Here is a 22,029-nt window from a genome sequence, read left to right on the forward strand (position 1 = left end):
CACACCCCCCGTCCAGCTCAGATTGCTGCCCAAATGCAAAATTATTCCCGAAAGCATCGAAGGCGACCAATAAGGAAACCAGCCCTGATTTTTGACGTACTCTGAATGCAGCAAGAGAAAAGGGAAGATTACAATCCTTGTTCGGAAGCTCCCTGACTGCTTCCAAAATCTCCACGACCATCAAGTCGGATTGATGTGGACATATCACCGATGGAAACAGTTTGTGCTATTTTTTTTCGCCGCTATCTTGCATTCGATCGGTCGGCACCAGCGGTGCCGCCCCCACTTGGATATTGCCATCCGCCATTAAATGGTTTCCTTCTAGCCTTTCGTGGGCCCTTTCCCCCAATTCTTTTGATTGTCACAGAGTTCTCTTTTTTCTACGCCATCATGCATATCATCGCTTGCGCTTGGGGCCGGACCTTTGGTCCCACTACTGTACGCTGCCGGATACCTGATGTGTTGGCAGCATCTCTCTGGTGAGGCTGGTGGCTCTGTTTTTTGCTTTGCGTTCTTCCATCCCATCCTCTACCCACGTTTGACATCTCACGTCCTCTGCAGTCTCGCTCCTTTGTACCACGAAACCTTTCATAGATGATGCCAGGGCCGCTGGTCAATCGATGCTCCAAGTGTCACGAGATCTCAGATCATGTCGCACAAAGTCAACCTATCTCCTCGATGTTCAGTTGTTTTCAATGCTGCCCTACCTTGAAATGAAGCGGCCTTGATAGACAAAGGACTCTGTCGTGGAAAGGAAATACTGGAGCACCTGCAGCTCGCCTTCCTTGATTTTGGCACTCGCTCAGTCACTTTGTTTTGCGTCCCTAGCTGAGCATTCGAGCTACCTTTGGGATCTCTTTGAATATAAAGTCCATTCTCTTCGTCACGCCGGGTGATTCTGGTCATCATCTTACTTCGGCCCTTTCCTTGTCAACACGATCAAATATACTCGACGAAGACATCAAGTAATTCGATCAAGAGCTCTCGCCATCCAGCCAAAGACCTGTCCACGTTTGAAATCTAACATGGCTACCAAAACCCACAAGACCTGGCAGGAAGAGCTTGCTGGTAACACTCACACCGCTACGCCCGCTGCATCTTTGGCTGACTTTGCTGATAGCTGAGTGTCGGAAGCTGAGACTGCCTGCTCCCCAGTTCAATATTGTTTCTGATCGTCGAGGTGAGTTCGTGTACCGAAAGGTCCCTCTTTCGGTCATTCTACTAGAAATTTTTCTCGATATCGCCCGGACGCTGATTTCTTCTGCTTGGCTTTTCAGGTGGCCGTACAGCTTGGTCTGCGACAGTCACAATTCAGGGCCAGAATCTTGCAGCAAGATATTGGTATGATGGGCAATACCTCAACAACGCCAAAGAAGACGCTGCAGAAGTCGCCTGCACCAAACTGCGCAACCCGTCGATCACCGCTGGTCAGTCCACGGTCTACCGAGCACAGTCGGGCTATGGTGGGCCCTGGGCTCGCTGAGTCTAGTGTCGCGATGTGCGTTTGAGAGCAATACAGGGTTTGCAATCAAATCCAAAGCTGCGGGCAGGATACGAAGTCGCATTTCCGGTGGGGAAGTTGTCTCAATACCTGCTGTGTCCAATGGGGCAAAATAAGGGTTTCGAATGAGAGCATAGCGAAGGCGTTATGGTGATACACAGACACAGGACAGTAGGGGGTTTTTAGGAGGGGGCCTTTCTTTTTCTTTGGGATTGGATTATCGTTTTCCTTTGTTCACATCTGCCGCTTGTTTCTCACCAAGAGAAAAGGAGAGAAAAACAAAACCCCCCAGATTCCAAGAGAGATCAGAACCAGTCTGTCCTCTTGTTCAGGCTTCAAACTGTCAACCAAAGGGAGAGGTCTCAGTCCTCGCCCGAATTTTCTTGACCGCTCTTCAGGCTTGATAGAAGAAAATGCATGAATCTATGATATCGCATGCTTATGTTTTGATTCTGCCTGCACCTCATCCCGCGCAGGTGTCCGATCAGCGCACATGACATGGGGAAAATTTTTCTTCTTCTCTAACCACCTTATCATTCTATGCCTCATGTCGTGGCGGGTGGAGCTTGGAAGATCCAGGCTTGCAGCATGGGCTTGCAGCATGGGGGCAAAATGTTTGTGTACCATGACCTGTCGTGTTACTGTCGATGAGCGATTTGGAGACTCTCAAGTCACGTCCCTCGCATGACCCGACGTTCTGGATGTCGAATCAAGGGACGACAGCTGTTGCTTTAGAGGGGCTGGTAAAAGGAGGGATGGAGGAATGGAAAGGATGGGAGGAAAGGGACGAGGCGTGGCCGAGAAAAAAGTTCCGGGCCACAACTCGTCACATCCCAAAATTCAGTTTCCACCTCGCCATCTCCATCGCAATAAACCGAGATTCCTTTGTCGTACTCTGCATCAGTGATCTGTCAAGTACCCGGCAAGCCAAGTTGACGTGTAGAGATACATCCCCGTGCCACCTGGATCTGCGGACGAGTGCATTTGCCATTGCCGGATTTCGTATGCACTGGACCCGTCAAGTAACCAAACCGCGTCTTGACATCCTCACCGCCGCAAAGCAGGCAATTACCGCCAGTCCCTATGCATTCGGACCAGTCGCCGCCATGTCGACCGCTACAAAACCCTCAGCGCTGACCTTCGATCGTAAGGCCCGGTGTTCGGTACGCAGTCATGACGCCCCATTTCCCCCCCCCTCTTACTGCAAGATCGATCCCCGCCGTTGACAAATTTCCTCCGCCATCATTCTAGACATCCAAAGCCCGTGCCTCGACGCTGCATTTGCCTCATGGTCCAGTCGACCTGCCCGTTTTCATGCCCGTCGCCACCCAAGCATCTCTCAAAGGATTGACTCCGGAACAATTGGAAGAGACTGGTTGCAGATTATGTCTGAACAATACATACCACTTGGGATTGAAACCTGGCCAAGCGGTGCTTGACACCATTGGCGGTGCCCATAGATTACAAGGATGGAACTACAATATCCTGACGGACAGTGGCGGGTTGGTGGTGCACAGCACCCTCTCTGCCCAAGGATAAGTGACTGATTCGAGATGCCTCAAGTTTTCAAATGGTTTCATTGCTCAAGCTGGCAAAGATCACCGAGGAAGGCGTGCGCTTTCTCAGCCCCCATGATGGCAGTCCAATGTATGTGACGGCCCAGATGCAGCAAACTGCCCCCTTTCAGAGACTTATTCGTGTCGTCCATAGGCTCCTCACTCCTGAGCATTCAATGTCTCTGCAGAACTCCATCGGCTCAGATATCATGATGCAGCTTGATGATGTGATTCAAACGACATCGCCTGATCATGCCCGGATGAAGGAGGCCATGGAACGCTCTATCCGCTGGCTGGACAGATGCATAGTTGCACACAAGAACCCTGAGACACAGAACCTATTTTGCATCATTCAAGGCGGTCTCGATCTAGAGATGAGGCGACAGTGCTGCGAGGAAATGGTCAAGCGGGATACCCCAGGCATAGCTATCGGTGGTTTGTCTGGCGGAGAAGCTAAGTCAGATTTCTGCAAAGTGTACAGAAGCACCTTCCTTACTCATTTCCGTCTGGAGATGCCTGAACGCTGACTCTCTGGAAAGCGTCGATACATGCACCGGCCTCCTACCTGACCATAAGCCAAGATACGTCATGGGTATTGTACGATCATCTTTCTCGTTGCTGGAAGTGGACAGACACTTACCTATAGCGCAGGGGTATCCAGAAGATATCGTTGTCGCCGTAGCTCTCGGAGCAGATATGTTTGATTGTGTGTGGCCCACACGAACGGCAGTGAGTTTACATGCCTTGATTCCACTTCGACCCTCAATGCCATCCTGCTGACCGAGGATTGAATCTGTGTATCTTGCAGCGTTTTGGCAACGCGATCACCTCCAACGGCGTCCTCAACCTCAAAAATTCTCGGTATGCTCATGACTTTGGACCTGTCGAGCAAGGCTGTACCTGCACCTGCTGTCGTCCCAAAGAGGATGGAGGGTTGGCCATTACGAGGGCGTACATCTACCACCTCGCAGCGAAGGAGACTGTGGGGGCTCACTTGTAAGTTGTCGATCTCTTTGTCTACCATCTAGCCGTGGCTCTTGGTTCCTCTCAGCTCCCTGATTAGATCTCCTGATTGACGCGAGACATCCACAGACTGACGATGCACAACGTACATCACTTGCTTTCTCTGATGCGACGAATCCGCGCGGCCATAATAGATGACCAATACCCCTCATTCTGCAAGCAATTCTTTGCAAATTATTTCAATGGCCAGCCTCCCCCAGGATGGGCAGTCGAGGCGCTCCAGGGAGTGGGCATCGAGATATGAGCGCCATGATGTACAGTATCCTGATAATAGTGATCAACGATGCGTGGAGCCAAGGTCGTGGGTCCCTGTAGGGACAGGGACCTTTGATGAACTAAGCGAGCGAGCTCCTTGAACCTCAATGCTCCTTCGTCAGAGGCCCGATATGTTTCCTGTTGAATGTAGAACACGCTTACCAGTGGCTGAGATCATCTCTGGTCTACGTGTGGAGATGTCTCCTAAAGAGAAGCTCCTATCATACTCGGTTCAAGTCCTCTGATCATAGAACGAAGTCGGAAAGTGCGCAAGCGCATGGTTGAGCTTCACAGTGTGTTCTAATTTCTACCCTGTAAATTCTCTATAAGACAATGTTATTTATATATCTAGGGACGAGGGAAGGTTGTCAAAAACGAAACACTCTCCCCAATCTAGCTGGCGACAAAACTGAATCGTTGTAGATAACCTCAAAGCATGAACTGCTCCTCTGATTGTTCCCTGTTGTCACGGAGCAGACACCTTCTCGGGGTCTTTTTGGAAAGTGGCATCCAACGCCTTGATCAGAGCGTAGATTCCCCTGAGCAACGGCGTGGGCACGCCTTTTTCCTCAGCCAGTCGGACCGCGTTGCCCACGATGGCCTCGACCTCCATCCTCGCGCCGACTTTTGCGTCCGCGAGCATCGAGGGCTCTACCCCGGGCAGTTCCCTGGCCTTGGCGCGGTTGATCTGGAATTCTACCGTCTTGGCGTTGATGTTGTCGTAGCCCCATGCCTGTGCGACGGAGGCTATCTCGGTCATGAGCGACTTGATCAGGTTCAACGCGTACTCTGGCGGGGAGGACGCGAGGAACTGGGCGTCGCGGGAACGGGAGAGCGCGCACACGGGGTTCCAGCTCGCGTTGACGGCCAGCTTGCTCCAGCGCTCTGTTTGCACGTCTTCGTGCACCTGCGTGCGGCCTCCCCCTGCGTTGAGGAGGCGGGAGAACGATTCTGCCGTGGCTTTGTGCTCGGGAGATGCGTGGGAGGGATATGTCCCAATGTGCAGCAGCGCGATCTCACGGTGAGTGACCACGGCGGGGGCAATTTGCGTGGCGGGGAGGTATACCACGCAGCTTAGCAGAGGGTTGTCTGGATAGAGCGCTTGATATGGTTTTTCGACGGCGATGCCGTTTTGTATGACTGCGATAGTCGTGTGAGGGGAGATTGCCGGGCGGAGTTGCTCTGGCATTGATGGCGTTGTCTGGATGGCCTTGGCCGTGACAACGATGTAGTCGAATGGTTTGCCTCCCGAGAGCGAGACAGCCTCATCCACGGTCCGTACCACTTGGGGTTTGAATTTGAGGCCATCGCCAAAGATTGTCGAGTTTATGGTGAAGCCTGCCGTGGAGGCAACAGCATAGTTCGATCGGCATACCGTGTACAAGTTTCCCTCGCCGACGGCGCGGGAGAGGATCCAGGCGTAGACGGTGCCGACGCTGCCAGTGCCAAAGACGAGGACGCGCGGAGGGGTAGTCATGGTTGTGCTAGGAGAGCGGGTCAATTAAGACTAGAGATAGGTGTAACGAGTAACTTTGCTCTCATTTTTAATGCCCTGCTCGTTTCAGATGCTCAAGTACATATTTGGGGATGTATACATGGAGGAGCTTAGATATCTCCGACGATGAGCGGTTGAGGGTGTGGAGATATCGGCAAATGTGCCGATGGCTGACGGGTAATAATGGAGATGCCTATACGAGGTGCTTGTAGGCCAATTCCGCGTGGGTGAGGAGAAGTCGTGATAGGGGAAGCAAATGGTAACAAGTATTGCGTGTTATGTACGTCTTTGAAGTAATAGTAGGGACAAAGACAGACGAACAATTGCCTACCTTGTCATCCCTCGCTGCGATATACAACCCTTTCTACCGATCTTAGAGGAACTTTGCTGGCTTGCTTGCTGCGAATTCGTTTTCCGAACAGAGACAGGATTACTTTGGCGAGGGGAGAATGAGGATGAGGTGCCTTTGCAGAAGTACCGATGATGACCATCAGCGACTTCGGAGGTCCCAGAGTAGGAAGCCCGTCGTAGAGGCTTTGAGATGCTGGAGATCCAGAGACGGCTAATGAAGCGGTGGTTAGATAGCCTCATGTTTGACGAGAGCTTATGGTGAGTCGCATTTCTGTATGGACGACGAGCAGAATGAGAAAGATGTCGCGATCATTGCGCACTCACACTAGGAATCTCGAAAGATTGCGTCTTCGTCCATCTTGCATCGGATGAAGGAACTGAGGGAGCCAATGACGATCAAGGCAAAAGGCTGCAACGGCGGAGCAGATGCGCCAAGCACGACGCGCAGCCAGCAACGCGACCAAAAGGGGGTTCAACCAGCCAGCCCAGCCAAATGACGTTGTTTGATGTCAAAGAGGCTTTGAAACCCACTTCCCGGATGGAGACTCTTCCCTCTCGTTTGATCCATCCAGAGTTATACTGGTTCGCGGTGCATCCAGAAAAAGAGGAAGAAATAGAGGAAACACCACCACTTCTCAAGAAAGGAGAATATCAGAAAAGTACACAGCCATGGATCCAGACATACCGACGCCTTCTATTGAGCACGACCCCCCCCGAGACACCACCAGCGCCTTTACCACAACAAACCTTGGTCTCATGTCACCCACAATCCAAGTGAATCATCGAGACCACACCCATGCGCACCCAAACTTGCTGAGTGCTGCCGCGCAAATACCCCTCCCGCCCTCTTCCCCCATGCGCAGTCCCTACCACACCCCTGCGCCGACCAAGACCAAGTCTCTGTCACCGAAACCGCCTTCGCGCTCGCCGTCTGTCGCGAGTTCATATCGAGGGGAGAGACAAGAGAGACAATCCACTCCAACACTGACCACCAGAAGGTCAACCTCTAGCCTGAGTAATACCAGGGGTAGCACACCTCAATACCGTCGAGCCTCCTCCAATCTCAACCCTCTCTCTCCTGCAGCAAATGGCAAGATGTCGCTTCCAGAACGACCGCCGGTCACTGCCAATTCGGTAGCGAAGGAGTACTTTGGAAAAGAGCTGGAAGCCCATACCTCCCTGCAGTCCCCTGTAGTGGTGATAGTTCATGATTCATGCTACGGCCATCGCTTTTCTCGCCCGCGCACCTCCAAGAATGCCCTCGCCACAATTGTCGAGCGTCCGGAAAGAATTCACGCCACGCTGTTGGGGGCGTCTGCCGCCTATGTGCGCTTAGGAGGACGGCATGCTGACGGTGAATATGCGCCTTGCCCCAAGCACGAACCGTCACGGGTGTGCAACATCCCATTCCAGATCCGCAAGACATTCCGGAGTATTCCTCTCAACCACCCCTCAGTCGCTTTCGTACACGGCTCGAAATGGATGGAAGAGTTGCAAATAATGTGCGACACGGCCGAAGGGAAATTGGCGCTCAACGGGAAAGAGTTGGTTAGACCAATCGGATATGGGAAGGATGAAAATGGGAATGCCCTGCCTAAGCTGCATGAAGGCGACTTGTACTTGTGTGCGGAGTCGCTTGCTGCTTTTCAAGGCTGTCTCGGGGGAGTTTGCGACGCAGTCGATACGGTATTCTCGTCGCCGCTCACCAAGAGGGCTTTCGTCTGCATCCGACCTCCTGGCCATCATTGCTCTTCCAATTACCCTTCAGGCTTCTGCTGGCTGAACAATGTTCACGTGGGGATCGCCTATGCGGCTATGAATCATGGCCTGACACATGCAGCCATTATCGACTTTGATCTACACCATGGAGACGGTTCCCAGAACATTGCCTGGGACCACAACCTCAAGGCACAAGGTGCAGCTAAGAATGCTGCCGCGCACAAGAAGACCCCTATCGGCTATTACAGCCTCCACGATATCAACTCGTATCCCTGCGAGTGGGGCGACGAAGAGAAGGTGCGAAATGCAAGTTTGTGCATCGAAGGTGCTCACGGCCAGTCCATATGGAATGTCCACTTGGAGCCATGGACGAGCCTTGAAGAGTTTTGGAAACTCTACGAGTCCAAGTACATCATTCTGCTCCATAAAGCGAGGTTGTTTCTGCGTCAACACACGGCAAAGTTGCGTGCTTCTGGGAACCAGTCGCCGAAGGCTGCCATTTTCATCTCAGCAGGCTTTGACGCAAGCGAGTGGGAAGGTGCAGGCATGCAGAGACACAGTGTCAATGTTCCGACAGAGTTCTACGCCCGCTTTACGGCCGATATTGTCCGACTTGCGCATGAAGACGATCTCGGTGTTGAAGGTCGAGTCATCAGCGTTCTAGAAGGGGGATACAGTGATCGAGCTCTAACTTCGGGCGTTCTGAGCCATATCTGTGGCATGGCAGGTGACAACCCTGTCACCAGAAACAAGAGTTCGTCAGACATGCCCGGAAATCGATTTCAAACGATTAACAACTGGGTTCAAGACATCCCTTCCTCTGCCGCTGGTCAACACTTCACCTATTCGGCAGATTGGTGGGCACTCCAAAATCTTCAAGAGCTAGAAGCTATCGTCACAGGCCGACAGCCTCCAGCTTCCAAGGTTAAAGACAAGGCTGGAAATTATTCTTCGCCAACACAAGCATCTACTCTCAAGATGACCGACCATGCTCGCGAAAAGCGCTCGTTATCAGCTTTGCATGCCAGACTCTCTCTGGATGCAGTGTATGAGCCCCCACCACCCGACGTCGACTGGGCCGTTGCTGCATATGAACTGTCCCGTATCATTATCCCTAGCGATCGACAAACGTTGAGCTGCACACATGACGAACTTCATGCAGAAGCTGCAAGAGTACGAAAGGAGCGACAATCGACCGTGGGCTTGCCGACTGGTCCAGACGAACGGATGCAACTACGTGACCGAAAGGCAAAAGCCCCTCCTGCTAACATTTCGGCTGTACGCGCAGTCTCACGCAACGGTAATCGGCGTACAACTATCGCAGCAGTTAGTGACTTACCTGATCCTAATGCCGAGCATCCTGATCTGCCAAACGGGAGGATGCGTCGAAGATCCAGTGACGCATCGAGCATCCTGTCGAGTTTCCAAGGCATGAAACTGTCAGAGCAGGGTCCCGGTGGCGCAGAGGTTTTGTCAAAGCCTTCCGGCTCACAAGCACCTTCGAGAGCATCACCAGCTCCCACTGAGAAGCCAGCTAAAGCTGTTGCCGTGAAGAAGACAAGAGCTCCGCCTGCGACAAAGGCACCGGCAAGACCAAAAGCCAGTAGCCCCCGGCGGCAGAAAACTGTCCCGTCAGCTGTCACCGGCTTGCCCGAAACCAAGATTACTCCTACTCTTGTTCAGAAAGATGCGATCCGGGCCCAGCATGCTTTGCCTATGCAAGGCAGTCGCAAAGAAGCTTCAAATGCTGATGACATGGACAACCTAACAAATGGGATGAAAAAGATCACTATCAAATTGAAAATGCCGACTGTAGAAGAGCATGCCAACACACAAAATCAAAAGACGGGTGATGATAAGCAGAAGAAGCCTCGTGCACCAAGGAAACCACTGGCCCCCAAGAATTCCAAGCCAAGTAAGACGACTCTCGTTGCAGATCCCGGTCAAACAATCAGTCCGCAGACAAATCTCCCCAAAGACGACCAAGAGCACTCAGAAACGACTACCACAAATACCGCAGGAATAATATCGTCATCAGTAGTTCCTCCAGCGGTCGAAGAACGTGTGCCCAATCCCAACGCGAATTCTCGTCCATACATGCCGCTGCAAGACATCGACGGTCAGCAAGAGTCGCAGCAATACATGAAAGCCGAGGAGGCCGTGAATTTCAGTGTATCCGATGCACATGCTCCAACAGCCAACCCTCTCGTCGTTGTTCCTCGGATCCCAAACTCCCAAGTACAGCAAGCAACAACCGGCGCAGCAGCACCGGGAACGGCTTTGTCTCCTGTGTTAGACAACCCGACACAGAGAACAAAGCAGGACCTACCTGTGTTTACTTCAAGCTCTCCTATCCCATTCGCGGCTCCCGCCCAGGAAGAGCAACACTCGCTGGCACCGAAGCATGAGGAAGCCACGAAACCGAACCCTTTTTTCTGGAGTACTCACGAGATATCACAGCAAAAATGAGACTTGCGACGAGATCTTTCAGAACAATCATTTTCTCAGTCAACATCGCCGACGAGGTCTTCCAGTGTGACCCTTGGATACGCGCACTTGGGTCGTCTCAACAAGGACTCTTTCTCATCCTCCGTTTTCCTTTTATTCCTCCTTTTTTCCAAATTAGAGATACCCCATACAGCATTGGTCAGGAGCTTGGATGGGCAATGGGACAACCAGGTTATTTTCGATCGTAATCTTTGATTCTGAATTGCAAGGGAACCCTCAAGTTGGAAAGCGAATGCGAAGATGTGATCCACTCGCAGAAATAATCGGGGGAATACTGCTCCTTGGTTGGTAAAAGTAGCGAAATGCAATCAAATCAATTCTATTATGGCTCCAGCGTCTCTCGTGCCCATTACACCAGACTGGGCTTGGAAAGATCCACCAACATTAATAGTTAAAATTTCCTAAATCACCAAGAATATCATAAATCGAGCAGGAAGCTAAAATAAATCGCATAAAAGGAGTATACTACTTATAGGGGGAGAAGTATCCTCCTACTGAACTGGGGCAAGGCTCTTAGCCAGAGGCATCAACTCGTACGGCGGTGGGCATGGTGTTGGGGGGTAACGGCTATCGCACAGTAATAACAACAACAGCATAGAGAGTCCTGATCAGACAGATTCATAACTTAATTGATCACTGTCTTTTGTATCCTTGTGTTCCCTGTCAGGATGGATAGATGGATGGATAGATCCTGTTGAAGGATCAAAAAAAAGGAGTCTCAGACCAAGTGCCAGAGATCCAGCCAATCAGTAGCCAGGAGTGTCAGCCTGTGCATTGTACAGGCAAATTCCACCAACCACATTCCAGCCTGCAAACCTCCCCTTTACACTAGTAACAAGCCTTCTTTTACTCTTGTCGTCCTTCGAATGCTTGTAATACTAGCGCAATGGTGTTCCAGCCTTGGACGTAATCACAGGTTTATCTACCTGCTGAGAACGTGGACATCTACCTCAACACCTCAAAACACCGTCCACCTGCCTGTGAATGCAGTCTTATCATCCTTTTTAAAACACCGCGATCGCATTCGGAGGAGAGCCGACCGACCCTGGATAATTTAACGGCGCGGACGTAAGGAGGAACTCGTATCGTTTCGCTTTCGCGCAATACTCGCCCAACGCCTTCAGGTCCCATAATTCGCCAATGGGCATGCCGAAAAAGGCCAAGAGGTATTTATGCAAAACTTTCATGTCGGTCAGCGACGGCAATGCTCTCGAATCAGTATGTCCGTACCTAGCTGATCATAACCTCCTGGCTTTCCCCCCTCTTCTTCGATCTGTGGGGGCAGCGACTCGAACGCAATGGCATCGCCCGCCACAGCACTAAAGTGGTGGTTCCAGAGCCAACGAGCGGTTTCCAGGCTCCCTTTGACTCCAACCGTCTTGTGAGTGCCGAGGAGCTTTGTTTGTTCATCAATATCGGCAGCGTCCAGGTCCTCGGTGAATCCCGTCCTGACCAGAAGGATGTCGCCGTACTTGAACTTGGTGCCCTGATGGGCCGCCACGGCTTCTAGATCCTGGACAGAAATAGGGACATTGTCAAAGCAGCTGTACTGGATTCCTTTGGCCTGTGCATAGGCTCGGTAATCCAATAAAACCCCCCGCCCGACTAAACAACCCTTCTCGTGCCAGTGATTCAATGTGGGAAGACTCTTATCGCAGTGCCTAAATCCTTGGATGAGATTCTCTGTTGTTGGTCTTGAGCCATTGTAGCACAGCCCTGTGTGTTGATGGCCGTAATGCACGAGGCTGTCCCACTGGCTTGATGCCTGCGTATTGAAAGCCACTTCGTCGTCGAAACTATGGATGTCCAAGGTAAGTTTGGCGTCGAGAACGGTATGCTCGGTCGGGCGTCGCCCGTAGCCGGGCTTGCCAATTGCGTTGAGCGGCCAGTTTAGAGAAATCGAGACGCCATCGCGGGCTTCCTTACAGGCCTCCTTCTTCACGGCAGGTGTAAGCAGATTGAAGCAACCAAGATAGTCCGTTGTACCGTCCTTGTCGAAAACACCCCAGGCACAGCCTTTGGGCATGCCCTTGACTTCCGGTAAGGAGTCGAAGTCGGGGATATTGTCAAAGTCTGCCATTTTCTTTTAATCGTGATTTAACAGATCACTTGGTGGTGGTGAAAGGTAGGTAGGTGGGCGTGTCTGTCAAAATTGAATGAAGAGATAGTGCAAGGGCATAAAGATTCCCCAGGTTATGCTGGGCTCTCTCGACGAAATGACTGTAAACATGGTTACGTACTCAAGGCCAACCCTCGGACACTGTGCTACTCCGCGGCATGTAGGTTTCCAGCAAAGGACAAAACTACTGTCAGCTCTCTGTGGCACTCTAAGAATTAGTTTCCTCGCAGAAATAGGTCTAGAGACACGAGCTGCAGCCCGCCAGCGAGGCTGTGCCGTGGGTGGACTCTCCGTGGATGTTTCTTTATTGGGCTGGCTGTGGATTGTAGCAAGTTGCCACGGGTTGTGAATCTTCCAATGAATTCCTTGCCGCGGCCCGAAACAACGTGCCCGTGGCCAGGGGTGCATCATCCTAGCCGTTCTGCCGCACAAAACCAGGCCGAATTTGTACATGTAATAACCTCTTCCAGTGAGCATACAAAGTGCCCAGCAGGAAGCTGGCTCCAGAAAAATGTCAGAAGACGCACATCGATTCAGAGACAAGACGCACATCCTGACTGGGGACCCTCAAATCTTAGCAAGCGACAAGCATACACCGCAGTATTCCACGATGAGTGCCTCGTCGCCAAAGCAACCAGTCACATTGTACAATGTATTTGTTAGTAGTAACACACTCACTCGATGGTGCTTCGACTTTGGTTGACAAGTTGTTAGGTCGTCGCATGTGCAACACTGGCGTCAATTTTGCTTGGATATGCGTCAGGGGTGATCGGCGGCACGCTCGGCCAGGCATCATGGTACCGTGTGGTAGGGACGAATGCTTCTCACAGACCCCATGAGGCTTATTCAGAGGTAGATGGGGCTTCAAATGGTTCCTGGGAAGCCTGGATACAGCCACACGGAGACTATACAAGGGGCTTGTAAGTCATTTCTGGTGCGTCAAGTGCATCCAGCTGACGAATATGCAGCCAACGGGACGTTCTATGCATTCGCTACGATCGGCACCATTCTTATCGGGGAAATAATGGGCCTCCTGGGACGCATCCGTGCATTCCAGATTGCAAGTGCTCTACACATCGTTGGAGCGGCCATCCAGACGGGAAGTGTGAATCAGGCAATGTTCCTGGTAGGTAGAGGTATCACAGGCCTTGCAGCAGGATCGACAATTGTCATCGGCCCCGTCTACTTCTCCGAGGTGGCTCCGCCATCGTCTCGTGGTTCCATGGCAGGAATGCATGGCGCGGGTATAAATACGGGATACATGTTAGCTGCTTGGGTACGGTGTGACTCCCACTTTCACCATGTCTGGCTTTGACAGCAGAGACAGGTCGGCTTTGGCTCCTCCTATGCGAACCCCACGACGACCTTCGGATTTCGATTTCCCCTGGCCATTCCGATCCTCATAGCTCTGATTATCTTGGGTGCAACGTTATGGATGCCGGAGAGTCCTAGGCACTTGGTCGACAAAGGCCGCAGTTCTGAAGCTCTTGCAATCCTCACCTCACTTCACGGTCACGGCAACCATGAGTTTGCGCAGCGAGAGCTGAGGGAGATCGAACTGCAGGTTGCCGAAGAGAAGGCTGCATTCAAGGAAAAGTCGGCGTTCATGATCCTTTTCACGCAGATGACATACCTCAAACGCGTGGCTCTAGGCATTCTAGTTTGTTCAGGAGTCATCAATACGGGTGTGCTTGTCATCAATAGTAAGTCTTAGCAGACCACCGACTGGGGACATTGACTTACTCGTGAAGATTACGCTGTCATTATCTACAGCTCGCTCGGGCTTTCAACTACAGTGTCCCTTCTTCTCTCTGCCGTGTGGTTGACACTTGCCGCCTTCTGGAACTGGCTCGGCGCCTTCCTCTCTGACAGAGTAGGACGAAGACGGATCCTGCGTCAGTTCAGAACCAAAAAAAGCCTGCTGTACAACTCTAATCGGATGCAGTTATCGGAAATATTGGGACAACCGCGATGTTGATCATTTTCACTGGCCTGTATGCCAAATTTCAGGAAACTGGCGACAGGAAATATGCAACCGCCTGTCTGGTCTTCAACTTCGCGTTCGAGTTATTGTAAGTTGCAGTTTGAAGCCCCGAAGATGATTGCTAAAGGCGAGCCAGCTTCGGCGCGGGCGTCGATCCGCATGTCTACACTGTCGCGGCAGAGATCTTCCCCGTCCATCTTCGGGCTAAAGGTGAAAGCATCGCACTTGCAGGCTACTATATCTACAGCATCATTTGGACGGAAGCAGCACCACCTGCATTTAGCAGCATTGGATGTGAGTCGTGGTTCCGAGCGATTGACGGTCTTGTGCTAATTTTGCAAGGGAAATTTTATCTCGTTTTTATTTGCATCCAATTTCTACAGATTACACTGATCTATCTCTATCTACCAGAAGTATGAACCTGCCGACATTGCTTTGGATCATCCACTAACTCTCCATCAGACTGCCAATGTCCCGCTTGAAGAAATTGACGAGGTTTTTGGTGGTCAAGTCAAAGTCCATCTCAATGACGCGGATCTGATCATGGACCCTACCTCAGAAGAGGTAGAGGTGAAAGAAGCAAAAGCCGCTATCAAGGAGTGATGGTTGGACAGGGTTAGCTGGCATTTGGACCTATTATATGGCTTATAGCATGACCGTTTTGCTAAAATAGAGCTACAGGGCGAAAGACAATCGATGGTTTCCGAGTCGTCTCCTTCGTGATGAATGTCTCTCGATCTCCACTGAAGATAGCATATTAATGATAGCATATTAATCATACCATGAGGCAGAGATTGCTCTGAGTATCTCAACACCTGTAGCATCAACAATTCTCATTCTTTGTCTCTCTGTATTCCCGAAATGATGATCATCACGCAGACGGCCTCAACACCTCAGAAACAACAGCATCTAGATTTTCTCGTGGAAGAGCGAGCAGAGCGTTGTCCAGCTCTCGTTCATCCCCATAGTTTCCCCCTCTACCTCTGGTGTACCACCCAGCTCGCACAAGCCGCGGGACGGCACTGGCGAGGTCACCGTCCCGGAGACTTTGCTGTCCAGCCTCGATCTCGTCCTCGCCTGAAGTCCTGACCACCGTCCAGCGCGAGGCGCTCGATTTCTCCAGCGCCTCCAAGATGTCGTTGAGGCTCAGGGTGAATGATGCCACGTAGACGAATCTGTTCGCGGTCTCGTCGGGATGCTGCAAGGTCTTCACGACCGCCTGGCCGACCGTCGATAAGGTTGTCGTGGAAAATCTGCAGGCGCCGTCGTCCCATATCAGGGCCTCCCTTTTCTTCAAGTCAAAGCCGAGAAATCCAGAACTCAACCCCTGGGACATTTTTTTTTTAATCATCAGACATGATTCACACGCTTTGGAGTCTGTCGGACAAATACATACCCAGTCGAAGAAGGGCCCAGTCACCAAGACTGACCAAGTCAGCCCCGTCTTCTCTTGCTCCTTGAGATAGTCCAGAATGTCGAGCTTGATCTGAAAAACCGGGGGCCGAAGCTCTGTGGACCTCGGATTTGCGCTGTCTCCGCCAAACTCGCTGGGTATGAACCTCTGGACGCCCGCCTTGATGGCAACGTCGATGAGTTTCTTCTGTTGGCCCACCGCCCGGAAGCCGACCGCGGCCACAACGGCGTCTTGGCCAGCCATGGCTTTCAGAAGAGATTCCTCCGAATAGTCGGTCTCAAACACCCTGACGGGGCCGGCAAATGACTTTGACCTCGCATCCCTGGTGAGCACACTGACTTCAAAGGATGGCGTGGAGAGAAAAGCCTGGACGATCGACGGCCCAAGGTTCCCGCCGGCTCCGACAATGAGCACTTTGCGGATCATATTGGCGGTGAAGAGTCGACCTGCTCGCCAGCCCTAATGTTGGAAAACAGGAAAGAGGGATATCGCGGGGGAGGAGAAGCATATTAAACTGTACTTTAAGACTGACATGTTCCGGTTAAATCCAGCCAGTCTCAGGAAAACTAATAGGGCTTTCGGTTACGCCGGCATCTTGTCAATCTCACCGGAAAGCAGAAGGGGCTGATAATATGTAGATACGCGCGAGGTGGTGTTATTCTTGGTTTTACAACCCCGAGGGATTATTCTGAGAGCTTTGAAATTGTCTAAGTCCCTGTACGACTTCAAGTTCAATGGCATAACACCCTTTGCCGGCGAAGAATACGCCCCAACAAAGTGTTCTAATCTAGAGGCAACTTAGTCATGTTGTACTTGTGCATGCTTCAAGAATCCAGTATTGACAGCAATCTAAGCCATGAAGCAAGATACCAAATAGTTTCCCTAGGTAGTGAATTCCAGAATGGACTATGAGAACGTTCAGTTCAGTCAGGTCACAGTGCCATCCAGATGTATTCAAATGCTTCGGTCCTCACGCCCTCGTGGATCATTTTGTGTGAAGGTAGTCAAACAGGCTACACTAAAGGACTGCTCATTTCCGAGTCTCTCAGACTTTGCGCACATCAACTTCCTCGAGCCCTGATGTTGCGATTTTCTCGGACCCTGTTGTTTGATTCCGGAGCTCTTTATGGACATGCTCCTCCGCCTGCTGCATCGTCTCGGCAACCTGTGAGTCTGGGTTAGCAACCAGTAAAGGACGGCGAAGCTTCTAATCAGGTCACTTACCTCGTCACCAAATAACGCAGCAATCTCTTCAAGGGTTTTGCCATTGGTCTCGGGATATCTGAACCAACTTAGCTTGGATCAAAGCGACAACAGCACAGATTGACACTTACGCAAAGTAGACCAAGGGGACAAAGAGTGCATCCATGCACAGGAAGATCAGGAAATACCGCCAACTGATCGCTTGGATCGCGAGAGGTCCGACTTGTACGAGCAGAACGGTCACAGCATTGAAGGTAGCCAGTCCTGTGGCTGTCCCAGCAGCACGTATTTCTGTGGGGCATATTTCTGGGATGTATGCGTACCCGAAGGCATTCATCACCCACGCGTAGCCGAACATGAAAAGGAACATTGACCAGACGCCTAGTTTTCCGAGAGTGGCATTCGTGTTGCCGGACTTCTCGTATGACGCCCAGAAGGCTGTAAGGAGAGTGGAAGCGATCATTACGATGGTGATCGAGATGTAGAACGACTTCTTCCTTCCGATCTTGTCGAAGTAGTACGTTCCGCAGCACGTGGAGATGATGGTGACCATTCCCCATACGCCGACCAGTATCAGAGACATCTTGTTGCCAATGCCGAGTGCAGCGTACCTGCAAATCCTTGTAAGCTTCCACGAGAGAACAGAAGTTCAGGATACCTACAATAAGACCTGGTAGTTCTGAAGAGGCACAATTCCCGTCAGTTGTTGGAAGGTGTAGAAGGCAATGATCAAGACAAATCTGTGGATGTAAGACTTCTTTGTGAAGATCGTCTTGAAGCCTCGGTTCTGCGACCTCTCGAGCTCGATCTGCGATTTGATCTGATGGAATTCCCGTAGGTAAAATTCCGGATCTTTGGGATCGCTGTGCATCTTGCGTAGCACTTCCAGAGCCTCATCATCCCGACGTTTAAGCAAGAGCCATCTCGGTGACTCTGGCATATACAAGGAACCCGCGGCCATAAGAGCAGGTGGGATGAACTGGAGTCCAAGGAAAATCCTCCACGCAGAGTTGCCATTGACATATGACAGCCCCAGGCCCATCCATTCCGTCAGGGCGTAGGCGGATGACAGCATCAAGCTGGGAAGCATCAGCATTGCCGCCCGTACCGCAGGCCGTCACAAACTCACTTGTACAGCCCACCGACCGAGCCACGGATTTTCGGGGGTGAGATCTCGCTGGCGTAGGCAGGGCACAGACTGAAGATAATTCCACAGGCAAACCCTCCCACAATACGCCCGACCAAAAGCATGGCAAGGTTGCGAGCGGCCGTCTGCAACACGGCCCCAACGACGGCGATGGCACAAGCTGCTCGAATTGTACGCAGTCTACCGTACTTATCAGGCCAGAACCAGTTGACATAGCTTCCGAAGAAGTTGCCAGCATAGTAGCACGACCCAACAGCACCCAGAGTTGTAGTATTCAAATTGAAGTATGAGATGAAGGCAGGGTATCCGAAGATAGAGGTGCTGAGTCCGGAGTCGTATCCATAGAAAAGAGCACCAGAGGATACATAAAGGATTGCTAGTAGGTTGAATCTGTTCATCATGGGGCGGGCGGTCACTGTGGAGGGCGTTCTTGTCTATTCACGCCAAAGGTAGATGAAAGTGAAGTCGAGATTGCGACCGGTCGACCATTTTATGCAGAGTCCGCCTCTGGCATACATATTCTATCGCCCGCATTGCTTCCATTTTGACCTCCTTTCCAACCAACGCTGCGAGACGGATTGCAACAATAGGTTCAGGTGGTGGAGTCTCCACAACCCCAGCTTCAAAGTAAATGTCCGGATCCGTTGCCAGCCTGCCAGCCTCGGGAACATGGCGGGGGTTGTGGAGAAGAAAATGCATTCCCCGGGTCCCGTGCAAAACAGTTCAATTTCGAAGCGGCGCCATATTTATCGTTCTTCTCGCCCCGGGATCGCGGCTACTCGTCTTCTCGCCGAGGGAACTGTTGCACCTGCAATCATTTTGGGAGCCTGAACTGTGTGACCATTGCATAGTCGATGCTTTAGCCGTCAAATGAGCGCACCCGTCGATGATCCGGCGTGGTCAGGCCAGTTGGGGCCACCGACTCACCTCGTCCAGACTCTGAGAAAACGTGCGTCCAAAGCTTGCAAGATATGCCATGCCAGGAAAATCCGCTGTGACGCGACACTGAAGCGATCTGGGCAGGCGTGCTCTTATTGCATGTCGCTTGGTACAGAGTGTGTGCTGGAACAGTCTTCTTCTGGGTGAGGATGTCCTTCACAAGGGGAATGAATGGCTGATCAAAATGACTGATGCTTCTCCACGATTCGTGAATGGTTTAGGCCCTCAAAGAAACGCAAACGTGCTAGAAGCCCGGTAAGACCTCAGCAAAGCACTTCCATCATCCTCGCCGTAAATTCACCCTCACAAAATGTTGGTCCCATTGGTGCCAGCGTCCGGGGAGCCGATGCCTCCCCTGGATTTGTCGAATCTCTGCAGGCTCGGGCTCGAACTCCTCAAAGCTCAGTCGCACCTGCAATAAGCAGACATACCAAGTCGATGTCAACTCGGACTCCCGACGACGGTAATCAATCCAATACTCAGATCGAGACTGGAATGGACAGCCCCCGAACCCCGGACCAGGTGTGGACGAGTCCTTTGGACTTTGTTGATGGTCCACCAGAACCGCATGTTGCCCTCACCAGGAGATCACCATCGCAAAATGAGGCGTACCTGTCCGACCAACACCGAGCCGGCTCTGTCGCGCCATCCAATGGCGATAAGCGAATTGTGTATGCGGATGATACGTTGACACACTGCGTCCTCCCTCACATGACCGGTCACCGTTCGTTCAATGCATCCGACAGTCGAGAAGGCGACCGCGTCGAACCAGACAGCCTGAATGTGGCGCGAGTTACAATAAGCTGCTCACAAGCGCCCTCCCTGACCTGGTTTCGACGCGAACTGGACCCAACAACCAAGACTTTCTCTCACTTGGTCGCTGAGGATATCACGTACCTGTGTGAGGTCAAGGGAGTACTGGCATTTCCACCAGTCATTACCTGTGACCTGCTGATGGGATGTTTCGTACGCCACTTTTTACCAGCCTATCCCGTCGTGGACAGGAATGACCTGCAAAGAATCTACCTGCGGTTCCGGCGTGGCACCATCAGTTCCCCCTTGCTTATGCATTCAATCTTCTTTGCAGCTTGCCAGTATATGGATGAAAACACATTACAAGAAGCCGGGTTCAAGAAGAGGTCGACGGCACAAGAGCACTTCCACACCCGAGCAGCACTCCTCCACTCCTTCAACTGCGAAAAAGACCAGCTTATGCTCATTCAATCTCTCATTTTTATGAGCCCGAGGTGGACGAACTATAGCGAAGAAAAAGACATCCGCTTTTGGACAACATGTGCATGTAATTTGGCTTTCACGATGGGCTTGCATAAAGCTATTCCTCCATCGTCCAGATTATCACAGCATCAGAGATGCCTGTGGCGGAGGATCTTTTGGACTCTTTTCGTGAGTAGACTATTTGCTTATTCCCTTGCATGATGCTTTTATCTAGTGGCACTTGCTGACGCATCATACTGCAAAGGTACGCGACTATAATGTCGCGCTCGGTATAGGTCGTCCGCCCGTGATCAATCTCGAGGTCGTGGATGTTGAGCTTCTCTCTGAATCTGACTTCTACGAGACGTCTGCTGTTGAAGGCGCGGAAAGGTCTGGGGAGTGCCTAGTCGACTTTTACTTCTTCAGTAAGGTCCATAGCGCGTTCATGACCGACTTGATCACGCTCTCAAAAATCCGTACGTCGAACCTGCCAATATCGCCCATCCGACCCTATTCGTTCAATTTCCTCAGAACACAAGACTACACCGCTCTCCTTGTGCACAAAGTCACCAACTCTATTGTGCCGCATGCTGACCGGTAATAGTGTCAGAAATTTTCACAATGAATGTTGAGCATCGAAGACACGAGGACTCTCTCCTACCACGCCTGATCTCCGTCAAAACGCGTCTGGAACAGATGGACTTGGCTTCTGAGCGTGCAACAAGATCGTACACGACCGCAGACGCTCTGGTTGAATATTCAATCTGGCCGATCTCTGTCGAACTCAACCGCCAGAGAATTATGGCCTTGACCTTCAGAGTCATGCACAAGGTACTACTCGAACACGACTCTGGATTTTCTAATAGTCTCACCGTCCAACAAGTTCGGGATGGCATTATCAAGTGTGCTGCAAGGACTATGGCGCTGTATGAGGAACTTCTCTCGTCGGACGTATTGAAGTACAGCCACAGTTTTTTGTAAGTGTCAATGTGAGGCCGTGCAAGAGATAGCAATGATAACTGACTAGATATGGACAAAGAAATACCTCTCTCTTCAACGCGCTCATCACCTATCTCGAGGAAGTGAAGGATAATCCACGAGACTCTAGTCGGGCGTGCATAGCTGTCAACAAAATCCAACTGGGCCTGTTGATACTCGGAGAGCATCGCAAATACTGGAACGCCGCTCGCTGGTCATACTCTCTCTTCAAGTTCTGCGTCGACCGAGACTTCGAATTTCTGCAGAACCTTCCCAGGCAGTCCCGATGGCATTCACCAGATGCCGGGCCCACGCCAGTGCAAGGACCTTCGTTCTCACCACCCCCTACTAGCACAATTGAAGAACCACCTTGTATGGCGGACTTCAATTTCGGTGAAATCCCCATTTGGGATTCCTCGTTCGTGGATTCGCATTGGCTTGCGGAATGGTTCCCCATCACCCTGGATCAGTCATAAGTCCAGGCCTCTAATTCGGAGGCACCGATGGAGCAAGAGGGCTGACCAAGTAGATTTGATTCGGATGACATTTCTTGGATATGGAACTCTCCATGATACCTACCAGTTTTCTTTCGGTCAAAATCGGGTCCAAGACATTCAAGCAG

General features: G+C 51.5%; 8 protein-coding genes across 8 annotated transcripts; 4 read left to right on the top strand and 4 right to left on the bottom strand.

Annotated features, from left to right (window-relative positions):
* Positions 1-1,025: 1,025 nt before the first annotated feature.
* On the top strand, positions 1,026-4,324 carry AYO20_02348 (hypothetical protein; the record flags this gene model as incomplete). The annotated part of the gene is made up of 11 exons (XM_022640652.1): positions 1,026-1,068; positions 1,121-1,180; positions 1,278-1,463; positions 2,525-2,664; positions 2,753-3,003; positions 3,065-3,148; positions 3,212-3,532; positions 3,597-3,654; positions 3,709-3,786; positions 3,866-4,053; positions 4,150-4,324. The coding sequence occupies 11 exons, from the start codon at positions 1,026-1,028 to the stop codon at positions 4,322-4,324; spliced, it is 1,584 nt and encodes a 527-aa protein (XP_022503301.1).
* Positions 4,325-4,801: 477 nt separating this feature from the next.
* On the bottom strand, positions 4,802-5,812 carry AYO20_02349 (hypothetical protein; the record flags this gene model as incomplete). The annotated part of the gene is made up of 1 exon (XM_022640653.1): positions 4,802-5,812. One exon carries the CDS (start codon positions 5,810-5,812, stop codon positions 4,802-4,804), a length of 1,011 nt encoding a protein of 336 aa, XP_022503302.1.
* Positions 5,813-6,850: 1,038 nt separating this feature from the next.
* On the top strand, positions 6,851-10,369 carry AYO20_02350 (hypothetical protein; the record flags this gene model as incomplete). Its single annotated transcript, XM_022640654.1, has 1 exon — positions 6,851-10,369. One exon carries the CDS (start codon positions 6,851-6,853, stop codon positions 10,367-10,369), a length of 3,519 nt encoding a protein of 1,172 aa, XP_022503303.1.
* A 1,043-nt stretch (positions 10,370-11,412) lies between these two features.
* Positions 11,413-12,488, bottom strand: AYO20_02351 (hypothetical protein; the record flags this gene model as incomplete). Its single annotated transcript, XM_022640655.1, has 2 exons — positions 11,413-11,588; positions 11,639-12,488. 2 exons carry the CDS (start codon positions 12,486-12,488, stop codon positions 11,413-11,415), a joined length of 1,026 nt encoding a protein of 341 aa, XP_022503304.1.
* Positions 12,489-13,038: 550 nt separating this feature from the next.
* Positions 13,039-15,114, top strand: AYO20_02352 (hypothetical protein; the record flags this gene model as incomplete). Its single annotated transcript, XM_022640656.1, has 10 exons — positions 13,039-13,185; positions 13,242-13,334; positions 13,384-13,447; positions 13,496-13,803; positions 13,855-14,230; positions 14,279-14,422; positions 14,473-14,599; positions 14,648-14,805; positions 14,854-14,924; positions 14,974-15,114. 10 exons carry the CDS (start codon positions 13,039-13,041, stop codon positions 15,112-15,114), a joined length of 1,629 nt encoding a protein of 542 aa, XP_022503305.1.
* A 268-nt stretch (positions 15,115-15,382) lies between these two features.
* On the bottom strand, positions 15,383-16,351 carry AYO20_02353 (hypothetical protein; the record flags this gene model as incomplete). The annotated part of the gene is made up of 2 exons (XM_022640657.1): positions 15,383-15,838; positions 15,908-16,351. The coding sequence occupies 2 exons, from the start codon at positions 16,349-16,351 to the stop codon at positions 15,383-15,385; spliced, it is 900 nt and encodes a 299-aa protein (XP_022503306.1).
* A 619-nt stretch (positions 16,352-16,970) lies between these two features.
* On the bottom strand, positions 16,971-18,673 carry AYO20_02354 (hypothetical protein; the record flags this gene model as incomplete). The annotated part of the gene is made up of 5 exons (XM_022640658.1): positions 16,971-17,090; positions 17,150-17,207; positions 17,260-17,739; positions 17,791-18,207; positions 18,258-18,673. 5 exons carry the CDS (start codon positions 18,671-18,673, stop codon positions 16,971-16,973), a joined length of 1,491 nt encoding a protein of 496 aa, XP_022503307.1.
* Positions 18,674-19,652: 979 nt separating this feature from the next.
* Positions 19,653-21,883, top strand: AYO20_02355 (hypothetical protein; the record flags this gene model as incomplete). The annotated part of the gene is made up of 4 exons (XM_022640659.1): positions 19,653-20,618; positions 20,665-20,905; positions 21,034-21,406; positions 21,469-21,883. The coding sequence occupies 4 exons, from the start codon at positions 19,653-19,655 to the stop codon at positions 21,881-21,883; spliced, it is 1,995 nt and encodes a 664-aa protein (XP_022503308.1).
* Between the last annotated feature and the right edge of the window lie 146 nt (positions 21,884-22,029).

The sequence above is a fragment of the Fonsecaea nubica genome, assembly GCF_001646965.1.
Source record: "Fonsecaea nubica strain CBS 269.64 chromosome Unknown Scaff10, whole genome shotgun sequence".
In the NCBI taxonomy this organism is placed as follows: domain Eukaryota; kingdom Fungi; phylum Ascomycota; class Eurotiomycetes; order Chaetothyriales; family Herpotrichiellaceae; genus Fonsecaea; species Fonsecaea nubica.